Consider the following 13,859-nt stretch of genomic DNA (forward strand, 5'->3'; position numbering starts at 1 on the left):
ACAGTGGTGGTCTTGAGTTACTCACTGTCTTCAAACTGTTGTCCATCTAACTGTTGTTTCTAATGCAAGAAGAGTTAATGTTTACTGAGTGAGATGCTGGGACTACAGTGTAGCTGGTCAATGTTCTCAATAAAAATGTTAAAACTGATCCTTGGTACAGGCAAGATGTGTTGATGCATATTTTCGGTCCCACCTTGCAATATGTGAGCCTTTCTATGACAACTATGTAAATAGTGGAGTTTCCAACTTGAACAAATTCATCAGCCAGATCACCAATTATCAATGATCTATCAAATGGACTTGTTTTGTACACTTGCGTGATTTCATCTGTCTGGATACCATTATCTACCTTTTCCTTCACTCATTGCTGTAGGCCCATGTAGTACTTGCAACTCCTGATGAGTTTGAGCAGATGTAAATCCTTTTACACACAAAAATTAAAATCATAGCACACGGTTTGCAGCTGACAGTAGTAACCAACCACTTTCAAAGCCACTGTTGTCTGTTTCCACCCATACTCAAACAACTACTGAATTAAAACTATGGCACCTTTCATTCTGAGTTGCCAACATTTAAATATTAGCACATGGCCCTTACTTTTTGAAATGCCTCATACCATGGTAAAATCAAACAATGGAAAATGCAGGATGGAATAATGAAAACATTATGAAAAGGATAGATCACTACTCACCGTACAGTGGAGACACTCAGTTGCAGACGGTCATGACAAAAAGACAGCTGAACAAGTAAGCTTCTGGCCAAAAGGCTTCTTCTGAAATAGATGACACAGACACATGAGCACCAACTCTGGTTGCAGAGGCCAGCCAGAGACAGTGGTCATGTATACGAGCTGTATTTGCATTAATGTGTGTTGTCTACTTCAGAAGGAGGCCTTTTGGCCAAAAGCTTATTTGTTTAACAGTCTTTTTGTTGTGCCTGTCTGCGACTCAACATCTTGACTATGGTGTGTAGCAATTGATCCTTTTCATAATATTGTCACACTATTGTAAATTTACACTTCTGTTGATTAGGATTTTACATACCTGCAGTGGCTAACAACACACTCATTGCTGCAGTATTCATCCTCCCACTCAGAGTTGCTGATAGCAGGGTTGGGACACCCATGGCGGATGCAGGTGTTGGTGCCAGGGCGCAGCTGTGGTGCACCTACAGCTGGCTGCGGCGCTGGTGCAGGCACCGGAGGAGGACCCGCACCTGGCGGTGGGCTTGAAACAACGTGTTCACTGCGTTGGGGCTGGCATGTGCAAAGAGAAAATCCCAAAATGTTGGTTACTTAGACCCAACCATGGAACTACATTCTTTGTGCTTAGTCCTCATACTGTAGGATTCGCAATCACAACTAACTCAACACTATTCAGAGACAGTGTCTTAACTACCAAATACTAGAATAAGAAAACACTATGGCTGAAAGACACACGAATGATGGGATAAATGGAATTTCTAGCTCTTAGAATGATGTCATGGAAAGTTAAGAATTTGGAAGGTGAAAGTGTAATATATATTCTCATGCTAGAATATTGGGCTGAATTCAAAAGAAAACACAGAATGAAGGGGATAGTTAAAGCATAAAAAATAACAAGGGAAGTTTAGATCAGCTTCTATATAAGTAACCTGAAAATAGAATGACAAACAGAAGCTGTATAGGAGAATCCTGAAAAGTAAATTAGAATGAAGAAAATAGTGTAAAATAGAGCAAAGAATGCACACGACAGTCAGCTTTCACCTTTCTAGTTTGTAAAAACCTGAAATGGGGTTGGAGGACCCACAAACCCATGTAATTAAAGAAGTACCCAGGTGCATTCTGTCAGGTACCACACAATCCCTAACAACAGTTTGAACATAGTTGCTAGTGGTCTTGGTCGTAGTCATTATTATACAAAATACTGAACCAGATCTGCCGATTAACAGATAAGATAACTGTGCACCATCTTAATTTGCTCTCCCTTTGATTACACTGTTTCAATGGTGACGGATTCAGCAGAGACCATTGAACAGGTGTAAAGAACAAAAAGAACAACTAAAGGTAAAGTAAGAGTGTTAGACAATGTCATACAAAGTGCAAAGTATGTACAGGAATCAATTGCATAGGAAAAAATGCCATTCTGGGAAGTTTGGAAATGTTACCAGAGTCTGCTACTGCTTATTTTCTTTCAGCATTTGGTAGTTAAGACTATCTTCTGTCTTGCATAGTGTTAATATTTAGTCTTGAGACTATTACAAATTTCACTGACAAAATACAGCTTAAACCCAAACATGCAAAGAGTCGCAGAATGGAATCCCATGTCCTCAACTAATCCAATTTCAAAATGCATAGGATTACAAGATAAACATTTTGGGTCTGAAACTTAAATTTTGAAGTAGTGCCCATTGCTTAAAGAAAATTAATTTCAAAACATATCTACCATCAATTTCCAAAGTTTCTATGTGTCTTAATTTTTCCACAGTTACTGTGGAATGTGTGAAATGGTATCAATGAATGTATTACCAACAATAGAGAAACCACACTTTTGAAAACTATCTATTTTAGCTATATGGCCAACATGCAAATGATGAGCAGAATGCTCTGAACAAAATAAATGATTACTTTTCTCTAAGTTTTAGTGTGACACCTTCTCTAAGGAGCTAAAACTACTGCAAAGCTTTTGATACAGCAGTTTTTGATAGAAGGACATTTGAAATTAAAACACTATCAACAATGTTCCATTTGACATTAATAATTTAACTTTTGCAGATAGTGGAGAATCTTCCTCTAACTAAACATTATTGCCCAGATTCCATAATCACTGGCAACTATTACCAACTGCATTTATATTAAAATACTATTTAACTTTCTATGTGTGCCCAAAATAATTTTTTCAAGCCAGTTTTACAGGATCACAATCACTGTTTGTATCTTTAATGTGCAGTCAAAGAATGACGACTCAACAATACAGATGAGCAATTTTAGTACAGCTCAGTTCTTACTGCATCTTCATCACAACTCTCCCATGGATCAAACAAACCTGTGACCATTCATACTGCCCTTTTTTTATATCCATCCAATATCTCCTCTTAGTCCTGTTTGCTATGGCTCCCACATACATGAGCATTATTTAGGATGGGTTGTGCAAGTGTATTGCATGCACTCCCCTTTGTAGACTGATTTCATTTCCCCAGTATTTTACCAATGAACCACGTTGCCTAGTACTGTGTCAACCATACAAGTAGCATAGTCTTTAGCAACTGCAGTCTGTTTCACTATGTTTATTTCCTGTTGCGTGTTTTCTTGGTTCAACAGTATCTTAGTTGCCCTATACAACAATGACCTGTATGCTGTTTGCTTATGAACTTTTGGGTGACTTAAGGTTGCAGGTATTGTGGTGCTGGTCATTGTATTTTCCTATAACTTTCAAATGTGCATGTTTTGTTGTGTCTTGTGATATTTATGTACAGAAACGGAGAGACGTCTACAGACGTTAAAGTAACCTCTGACGTGCCACAGGGGAGTGTTATGGGACCATTGCTTTTCACAATATATATAAATGACCTAGTAGATAGTGTCGGAAGTTCCATGCGGCTTTACGCGGATGATGCTGTAGTATACAGAGAAGTTGCAGCATTAGAAAATTGTAGCGAAATGCAGGAAGATCTGCAGCGGATAGGCACTTGGTGCAGGGAGTGGCAACTGACCCTTAACATAGACAAATGTAATGTATTGCGAATACATAGAAAGAAGGATCCTTTATTGTATGATTATATGATAGCGGAACAAACACTGGTAGCAGTTACTTCTGTAAAATATCTGGGAGTATGCGTGCGGAATGATTTGAAGTGGAATGATCATATAAAATTAATTGTTGGTAAGGCGGGTACCAGGTTGAGATTCATTGGGAGAGTCCTTAGAAAATGTAGTCCATCAACAAAGGAGGTGGCTTACAAAACACTCGTTCGACCTATACTTGAGTATTGCTCATCAGTGTGGGATCCGTACCGGATCGGGTTGACGGAGGAGATAGAGAAGATCCAAAGAAGAGCGGCGCGTTTCGTCACAGGGTTATTTGGTAACCGTGATAGCGTTACGGAGATGTTTAACAAACTCAAGTGGCAGACTCTGCAAGAGAGGCGCTCTGCATCGCGGTGTAGCTTGCTCGCCAGGTTTCGAGAGGGTGCGTTTCTGGATGAGGTATCGAATATATTGCTTCCCCCCTACTTATACCTCCCGAGGAGATCACGAATGTAAAATTAGAGAGATTAGAGTGCACACAGAGGCTTTCAGACAGTCGTTCTTCCCGCGAACCATACGCGACTGGAACAGGAAAGGGAGGTAATGACAGTGGCACGTAAAGTGCCCTCCGCCACACACCGTCGGGTGGCTTGCGGAGTATAAATGTAGATGTAGATGTAGAAAGATTGATGCTTTTGTCTCAGATATGTTCCAACACTGTTCTAGGTAAAGTGAAGAAATACCAAGACACAAACCACACCATAGAAAAAAAAGACAAAAACAAATGTATATCTAGCACCCATATCACAGAAGATTGCAAATATTTTCAAAAACCTCAAAGTAAAATTTGGATTTTCTACATCTAGTAAACAACAACAAAAACTATTACATAACAAAATGTGTAATCATAACCAATATTCAGAAAACGGAACATACAAAACAAATTGCCAGGAATGCTCCAAGTTCCGATGTTGAGATTTCAACATCAGATATACAGAGCACATCAAAGCCTACAGACGTGCATCAGCAATAGCCACACACATACACAACACACGTCACCCATTTGGAAATAGAGAGCAAAAATTAAGTCCATAAAACGGATCTTTTAGAAGATTCACACTATAAAAAAATGAAGATAAAATATTAAATGAAAAACTGGAAAATCAATCAGTGAACTTATTCAAGTGCTTCTATAGCACACTTAAATAAAAGTAGTGAAACACAGAAATATGAACCACCAGAAAATATAAAAGCAAATGATAACAAAGATTTTTAAGATGAATCTTAAATGTGCACTGTGTACAGAAAAATGTGTGTGATGTTTAATATGTGTAAGCTTCTGCACAAGTTGAGCACAAGGAGAGTTGAAGTAAAAGTTCTTTCAAGTTTTGCCATTAACTCTAAGTTGTTGTTGTTGTTGTGGTCTTCAGTACTGAGACTGGTTTGATGCAGCTCTCCATGCTACTCTATCCTGTGCAAGTTTCTTCATCTCCCAGTACCTACTGCAACCTACATCCTTCTGAATCTGCTTAGTGTATTCCTCTCTTGGTCTCCCCCTACGATTTTTACCCTCCACGCTGCCCTCCAATACTAAATTGGTGATCCCTTGATGCCTCAGAACATGTCCTATCAACCGATCCCTTCTTCTAGTTAAGTTGTGCCACAACCTTCTCTTCTCCCCAATCCTATTCAATACTTCCTCATTAGTTATGTGGTCGACCATCTAATCTTCAGCATTCTTCTGTAGCACCACATTTCAAAAGCTTCTATTCTCTTCTTGTCCAAACTATTTACAGTCCATGTTTCACTTCCATACATGGCTACACTCCATACAAATACTTTCAGAAATGACTTCCTGACACTTAAATCTATACTCGATGTTAACAAATTTCTCTTCTTCAGAAACGCTTTCCTTGCCATTGCCAGTCTACATTTTATATCCTCTCTACTTCGACCATCATCAGTTATTTTGCAAAACTCCTTTACTACTTTAAGTGTCTCATTTCCTAATCTAATACCCTCAACATCACCCGACTTAATTTGACTACATTCCATTATCCTCGTTTTGCTTTTGTTGATGTTCATCTTATATCCTCCCTTCAAGACACCAACTGCTCTTCCAAGTCCTTTGTTGTCTCTGACAGAATTACAATGTCATCAGCGAACCTCAAAGTTTTTATTTCTTCTCCATGGATTTTAATACCTACTCCGAATTTTTCTTTTGTTTCCTTTACTGCTTGCTCAATATACAGATTGAATAACATCGGGGAGAGGCTACAACCCTGTCTTACTCCCTTCCCAACCACTGCTTTCCTTATATGTCCCTCGACTCTTATAACTGCCATCTGGTTTCTGTACAAATTGTAAATAGCCTTTCGCTCCCTGTATTTTACCCCTGCCAGCTTTAGAATTTGAAAGAGAGTATTCCAGTCAACAATGTCAAAAGCTTTCTCTAAGTCTACAAATGCTAGAAACGTAGGTTTGCCTTTCCTTAATCTTTCTTCTAAGGTAACTCTATATAGAGTTCAATCATCAATTGAAACTTGCACTTGTCTTTTATATATTGCAGTAAAGACAGCAGAACAATGCAGCACCTCACGCATGAAAAAATCATGAATAAATGGCAAAGCACACAGAAAATGCGCTTGAAGATGTGATTCATTTCACAAAATGCATTATGCAAAATATAAATAAAAGAAAATCATGACTGGCAGCACAAAAGTTACTTATTAAGAAAAACTACAGCCAGTTTCAGGTCTTCTCTTGTCCATGTATGTTTGACACTAACTTAGTGCCACTAATAGCCTTTACATATGACAAGAATTTCTTTGGGTTTTGAGAAAGATCTTTTTATAATATTCTGCTACAGTAGTCATTAAAGGTCCCATGCATTACCCGCTTCACAACCAAATGGATTTCATTCAGTGTTACTTTATCTATAGACTTATCTACAGGCTTGTTTTACATCTATGCCAAATGAATTAGTTTACTGAAGGACATTCCATACGCAGACAAATTTTATCAATGCACAATGGGGAACAGTGGATGTTTTTGGACCTGATTAGAGAAAAAGGCATGGTCTGGAGAGTAAATGTCTGTGTACGAGCAAAGGCAGAGGGTAAAAGACATTTTAATAATGTTATATGTGTATCTTGGCATACGTAATATCTGCTGTATCCTGCTACTAGGAGTGTGAGTGCATCGAGTGTAGTGTCACTGCATGTGTGTGCTTAAATCAACCGCCAATTGTATTAGCGCGTGACAGCCACTAGAGGTCGCGTGTAGGAATCATACACACGGCATAGTCTCTGGTGCGCCACCTACCAGTGACTCGCACATATATACATGCAGGGTAGCACTGACTCACACTCACTATGTTCTTTTAGTTTGTACTACTCACATCAGCTGTCCTGTGTATAGCTTATGTTTCACCTTCTGTATGATTCCTTTGTCGTGTTACGTGCAGAGTCACAAGAGGCTTATTTCCGTTATTGTTCAGAAGCTTATAAATACTTGTATTGGTTTTTCGTATTATTTTGTTACTACAAGATTGCAATTGTTTAGTAACCAAATAACATGACCCAAGTAACACAAATATGGCTTTATTCGTAATCTCTGAACCATAACGGAAATAAGCCTCTTGTGACTCCACACGTAACACAACAAGAGAATTATACAGAAGGTGAAACATAAGCTATACACAGGACAGGTGATGTGAGCAGTACAAATTAAAAGAACACACCTCAGTAATCGGCACAGTGGAAACTGTGCGGAGTGCATGCTTCCTACAGGTGGCTTGTAGTGGCCAGCCCCGCACTGATACAGTTTGCAGTTGATTTAAGTACACATGCACAGCAACATTATACTTGGCGCACTCACCTTACATGCGCTAGAAGCAGGATACAGCAATATGCAGTTGTACAATGCTCTTTCAAAAACAATCAATTTTCAAGCTTCTGTGTACATTATGCTTTTTCCCCTAGTTTTTTTTTTTTTTTTTACAAAGAGCCCATCCCCAAAGTTGTTCAAGTGTTCTTTGATCTATACTGTACAGGGTGCTGCTCGTTACCAGTTACAAATAGAAAACTGATTTAAATTCTCTATGTAAATTTTCTCCATGTCTTGATCACAGAGTGTAAAGGCACGCATGAATCTGAGACTTCCTTGTCGCAATGCGTATTTTGCATGTCTTGCTGATAAAATCTCTATACTACCCACTGAGGAACATCACATGTTCTAAGTAATTTATACCAAGTACCAAGCCCCATCTTAATAATGATCATACTTCTACAATTATCATACTAATCATAATTTTAGTATTACTCTTCACTATGGCCCACTCATGAGATTCAGAATATTTTTCTGAGAAATAGATGTGGAGTTCAATGACACAGGAAAACTTTCAGTGTATAGCTCACTGTTGCTTGCTAGCAACAGTGTGCTCAGATTTCCAATTGTGCAACTATATTTCAGTCTGCAGTAATCTACATCAAAATGAAGCTTCTTGACTGAGTAGATGTCTTCAATTGGTATAGCATACTATCTTTATCATCAGCTGGGTACCAATGTTAAGAGTACTGAGAAGTTCTCAACTATTGACATGAACCTGAATACCAAAAATTGCATTAAAAGTCAATGGTTTCAATAATTAAAACCTGTTTATCATTTTAAGAAGCTGCTTGACAGAAATTCCTTCATGGATACTGACCACAAATAATAGTGCAAAATCACTTTTAGTTTTATCTTCAAGGGAATTCAAAATTAGCATTAAGAGAATACACTGATGTTCAATGAAAACATACGAAAAAGTTACCTAAATTGGATAATTTGGAACTGAGTAGTTTTCAGATGATATTAAATCCAAATGTTCTTTGTAACTGTAATATGTAATACAAAAGTATGTTGTTATAAAAGTTTCTCCAGTTTTCAGGCCTCAAAATGTCTTTTTGTACTCATCATTGCCCACAGAGTCATTTATGTCAGATAAGGACATTTATATATTATGCTATGAGACCAGCAGTGTCTTTCTCAAACAGCATAATATGAATGGGGTAAAGTGTAATACATAAAGTTAATTTGTCAGTAGATAGGAAAAGAGATATTTCCCATGCCGAGAATGTATCTGCACACTGAAGTAAGTTATTGGAAGAATAATCTATTTTCCAAAAATAATATTTTAAAGCTAAATAAATATCTACCAAACAGTTAATATAGGAAAGGGGCATAGCCTACTTAAAATACTTTCTATTTAGTTGCACCAATTCACATAATACTTGTCACTTCTTTTGTCAATACTAGTAGGAAATAAGAAACATACAGAAGTAATGCCATTAAACCTTGCTTTTTAAGAAAAGTGGAGATCATTTCATACTAGATCCCTGGAGAGAATCTTGCAGAAAATTTACCCATTTGCAAGATATTTGCCATGACTCATGAACCCACTGGACTAATAGATTACTTGGCAAAGCAGCTATTTGGAAAACTTTATACAGGTATATGCCTGAAATCAGTTGGTAAGTTTCCCCTCTCACTTTCAGTTTCCAGAAGAGATTTTTCTATTGTTGGTAAAGCTGAGGAGAAATCTAGGAAACTATAGTAGTATTTGTATTGCTCCAACTTTAAGGACGATGGTTAAAGTGCAAGATGTTCAATATTCTGAGAAAAATAGTAGTAAACTATAGGGAAAGATGGACAATATGCAATACACACAAGAACCAATAGGGAACAATAATAATGGAAGATTAAAAAAGTTTAAGACAGGGATACAGTTTTACATGCCTACTGTTCAATCTACACATCAAATAAGCAATGATGAAAATAAGAGAAAGGTTCTGAAGTGGGATTAAAATTTTCACCAACTGCGTATACAAACAGTGATCCAATACTGTAAAATGCTTACACACTGAAACCGGTCATCGTCTAAAGAATTCATATTGTGATCAGAGACTGAAATAAAAAAGCATTCGAGATTAAAATTATGCTGAAACGATATCAATGATAAGACTTGGTGATGACATTACTACATTTATGAAAGTGTAGATGAACAACAGGACCTTTGAGTGGAATGAACTGAATATGGACTGAGGGTAAACTGACAAAAATATGTAAATAAAGAGTAATAGCAGAAATGAGATTTGCTTAAACTTCACAACAAAATTGGAAACCGCAAACCACATAAAGTTAAGGAATTCTGCTACCTTCAAGGCAAAATAACGTACGCTGGATGAAGCAATGGCATAAAAAGCAGAATAGCACAGGGAAAGTGGGCAATCCTGGCCAAAGAAAATCTACTAGCATCAATCACAGGCCTCAATCTGGGCAAGAAATTTCTCAGAATATACACTGAAGAACCAAAGAAACTGGTATACCTGCCCAATATCGTGTAGGACCCCCACGAGCACACAGAAGAGCCGCAACACAATGTGATATGGATTCGAATAATGTCTGTAGTAGTGCTCGAGGGAACACACCATAAATCCTGCAGGGCTGTCCATAAATCCATAAGAGTATGAGGGGGTGGAGATCTCTTCTGAACAGCACATTGTAAGGCATCCCAGATATGCTCAATAACGTTCATGTCTGGCGAGTTTGGTGGGCAGTGGAAGTGTTTAAACTCAGAAGAGTGTTCCTGGAACCACCCTGTAGCAATTCTGGATGTGTGGGGTGTCACATTTTCCTGATGGAATTTCCCAAGTCTGTTGGAATGAAAAATGGACATGAGTGGATGCAGATGATCACACATGATGCTTACATACGTGTCACCTGTCACAGTTGTATCTAGATATACCAGGGGTCCCATATCACTCCAACTGCACACGCCCCACACCATTGCAGAGTCTCCACCAGCCTGAACAGTCCCCTGCTGACATACAGGGTACATGGACTCACGAAATTGTCTCCATACTCGTACATGTCCATCTGTTCGATACAATTTGAAATGAGACTCATCCCCGGCAACACATTTCCAGTCATCAACAGTCCAATGTTGGTGTTGACGGGCCCAGGCGAGGCATAAAGCTTTGTGTCATGCAGTCATCAAGGGTACATGAGTGCGCCTTCAGCTCCAAAAACCCATATTTATGATGTTTCGTTGAATGGTTCGCATGCTGACAGTTGTTGATGGCCCAGCATTGAAATCAGCAGTTTGCAGAAGGATTGCACATATGTCACTTTGAATGATTCTCTTCAGTTGTTGTCAGTCCCGTTATTGTAGGATCTTTTTCTGGCTGCGGAAATGTTGGAGATTTGATGTTTTGCCGGATTCCTGACATTCACAGTACACTCGTGAAATTGTCATACGGGAAAATCCCCACTTCACCATTACCTCAGAGACGCTATGTCCCATTGCTCATGCGCTGACTATAACACCACATTTAAACTCACTTAAATCTTGATAACCCGCCATTGTAACAGCAGTAATCGACCCAACAACTGCACCAGACACTTATCGTCTTACATAGGCATTGCTGACCGCAGCGCTGTATTTTGCCTGTTTCCTTATCTCTGTATTTGAATATGCATGTCTATACCAGTTTCTTTGGCACTTCAGTGTTTGTTTTCAGCACAGCATTGTATGGTAGTGAATCATGGACTGCAGCCAGGGCAAACCAGAACATAAGAATAGTGAGGAATTTGAGATGTGGTGCTGTAGAAGGATGTTAAAAATTAGGTGGACAGGTTAAGATAAGGAATGAGGAAGTTCTCCCAAGAAGTACTGAAGAAAAGAACACATGGAAAACAGTGGCATAAAGATGGGATATAGGACTTGTATTAAGATATGATGAAAGTAACTGCAGGGGAAAACAGAGACTGGAATACTTCCAACAAATAATTGAGGATGTGGAGAGAGGAGAGGAGAGAGAATTTCATGATGGGCCACATCCTTCAAGTCAGAAGACTGACAGTCACTTAGCACAATTTTTGTCTCTCTCAATGACATGAGAATGTGATAAACCTATGCCAAATTGTGGATTCCACTTTATGATTTAGGAGCTCTGCAAATACCTGAATGAGATCATTAATAGGTTGTATAAAGGAATGGCATATCTCCTTCAATAAGACAACACCCGGTACAACACTGTGGTGGCCCAATCAGTTTTCTGACTGGTCTGATGTAGCCTGCCATAATTTCCTCTGTTCTTTCAATTTCTTCATCTCAGAGTAGCATTTGGATTTGCTGATATGATACAATTCATTAGTATAATCACGAGCAAATTGCATATTCTTCCATGCAGCTCAGATATTTTAATGGACTGCATTTCCAGTGCAGTGATGTAACAGAAAAACCCTTTGCCCTGATATAGAGTAATCCTCACATATTATAAAAATGGATGTACATATGATTCACATATCCTCCTAAACTACTGGACCACATTCAACCAGACTTAGTACACATATCATTTACTGTCTGGAATGAGTCACTGTGGGGGTTAGAGTGACCTACTTATCAAAGAGGTGGGGGTGGGGGTGAAAAAGAACTGTATGTGAACACACAGATCTTACTCATCCGATACTTGAGAAAGCATTTAGTGATTTGCAGCAAACTTTGCACATAACAACAAACTTTTGTGAAACTTTTTGTGGCTGACATCCCTACAAAATAATTAAAGGGAAATAGTTTATTGCTTACTACATTTTTGCTGGTCACGCATTAAAACCATCACATTGCGAACGATATTTCGATTTATTACTTCTCTACTACTAACGGTATTCCTGACATATTTTGCAGACATTATTCACATACACCACTGAATGCACCAGCAAAATCATATCATTGTACAACTCTCTGATCAGGAGATACAACATCATAAACATTGAGCAGCATGAAAACCAAACGGCAGAGTGAAAGTCATTAGAGGTGCAGGTGACATATGGGTACAAATAAGTATTAAGTATATTAAATACATGTGATGTGCATATGTAGGCAAAGTCACAGATAAAAAACTACGACTAAACCCCTTGTTCAATTTCAGCCAAGCTTGTTTCACACACTACTTACTATCTGGAAAGAAATACTGTGGGAGGTAAGAATTAGCAACGTTCTACTGAGTTGTGGATGGTAACATGGAAAGAGAATGGGGGGAGGAAGAGAGAGACAGACAGATAGGAAGGAGAAGGACATGGACACAGATGTGAGGGGGGGAGGACGAGGAGGAGGAGGAGGAGGAGGAGGAGGAGGAGGAGGAGGAGGTGGAGAGAGGGAGGGGGAAGTGGTCAGAAATAGAAAACAGGAGGAGGTAGACTGAGAAAGAGTGGAGGAAGAGATTAACAGAGAGAGTGCAGAGGAGGATATAAAGGTAGTTAGGAGGAGATAGATGGGGCCCAAAGAGATGGACTCAAGGGGAGGAAAGAGCAAATGGGCAAAAGGATAAGGGGCAGATGGACAGAAAGAGTGGGGAGAAGCAGATGGACAGAGAGAAAGGGCAGAACAGCAGATAGACAAATAGAGAGGCAGGAGGCAACAGGAAGTGGCGTGTGGTAAAGGCGGACAGAGAAGGGGGGGGGGGGGGGGGAGAAGGAGATGGATAATAGAGAGGAATGGAGGAGATGGGCAGAGAGTGAAGGGGAGGAGAGGAGATGGACTAATAGAATTGGAATACATATATACCTGGGCAATGCAGGATACTCAGCTAGTTTTCCTTGAACCGAGAAAGATTACAAAGGGGCTTCTTATGTTCATATATGTATTTTGACATGTGGAAAAGATAAGGAAAGGTTCACCTTGTACACATTGATGAGAGATTAATACATAAGATGTGTTTCTGGCTTAAGCAGTCAAATTAGTGATTCTTGTAAATAATGATAAATGTGAAAGGGAGATATAATTGATTGAGATGAATAACTGCTTGTTTTGAACCATTCTGGTCTGTGTGATTAATTTTTGACTGGCTGCTTTATCTACCTAATGCTGGTGACCTCTTTTTATGCAGTTGTGTCATCATCTTGCAACTTCTCATACAATTAACAAAAAGTAGCATTATACTCAGATCTTTACCTGCTGCATGTAACTGCTTTGTGGTACAGGAGCTGGCATATGGGGTTGAGGCATATGACTTCCCACATGACCCATCATGCCCTGTGAAAAGAATATTGAATCATCAGGTACACAATTCCCTTCTTTTGGTGATTTTAGTAT

General features: G+C 38.9%; 1 protein-coding gene across 6 annotated transcripts in view; it reads right to left on the reverse strand.

The window, feature by feature from the left end:
- LOC126188996 (TOX high mobility group box family member 4-B-like) overlaps positions 1 to 13,859 on the reverse strand; it is a 477,811-nt gene that overhangs the window by 6,356 nt on the left and 457,596 nt on the right. For 5 of the 6 annotated variants that reach the window (XM_049930799.1, XM_049930816.1, XM_049930823.1 and 2 more), the window contains 2 exons: positions 13,719 to 13,799; positions 1,044 to 1,255 (listed from right to left, as the gene is read on the reverse strand). In XM_049930799.1, the coding sequence (XP_049786756.1) occupies positions 1,044 to 1,255; positions 13,719 to 13,799 (293 nt within the window). The remainder of the gene's footprint in view (positions 1 to 1,043; positions 1,256 to 13,718; positions 13,800 to 13,859) is intronic. The other variant, XM_049930833.1, reaches the window with a different exon arrangement.

Source organism: Schistocerca cancellata, chromosome 1 (genome assembly GCF_023864275.1).
Source record: "Schistocerca cancellata isolate TAMUIC-IGC-003103 chromosome 1, iqSchCanc2.1, whole genome shotgun sequence".
Lineage (NCBI taxonomy): Eukaryota > Metazoa > Arthropoda > Insecta > Orthoptera > Acrididae > Schistocerca > Schistocerca cancellata.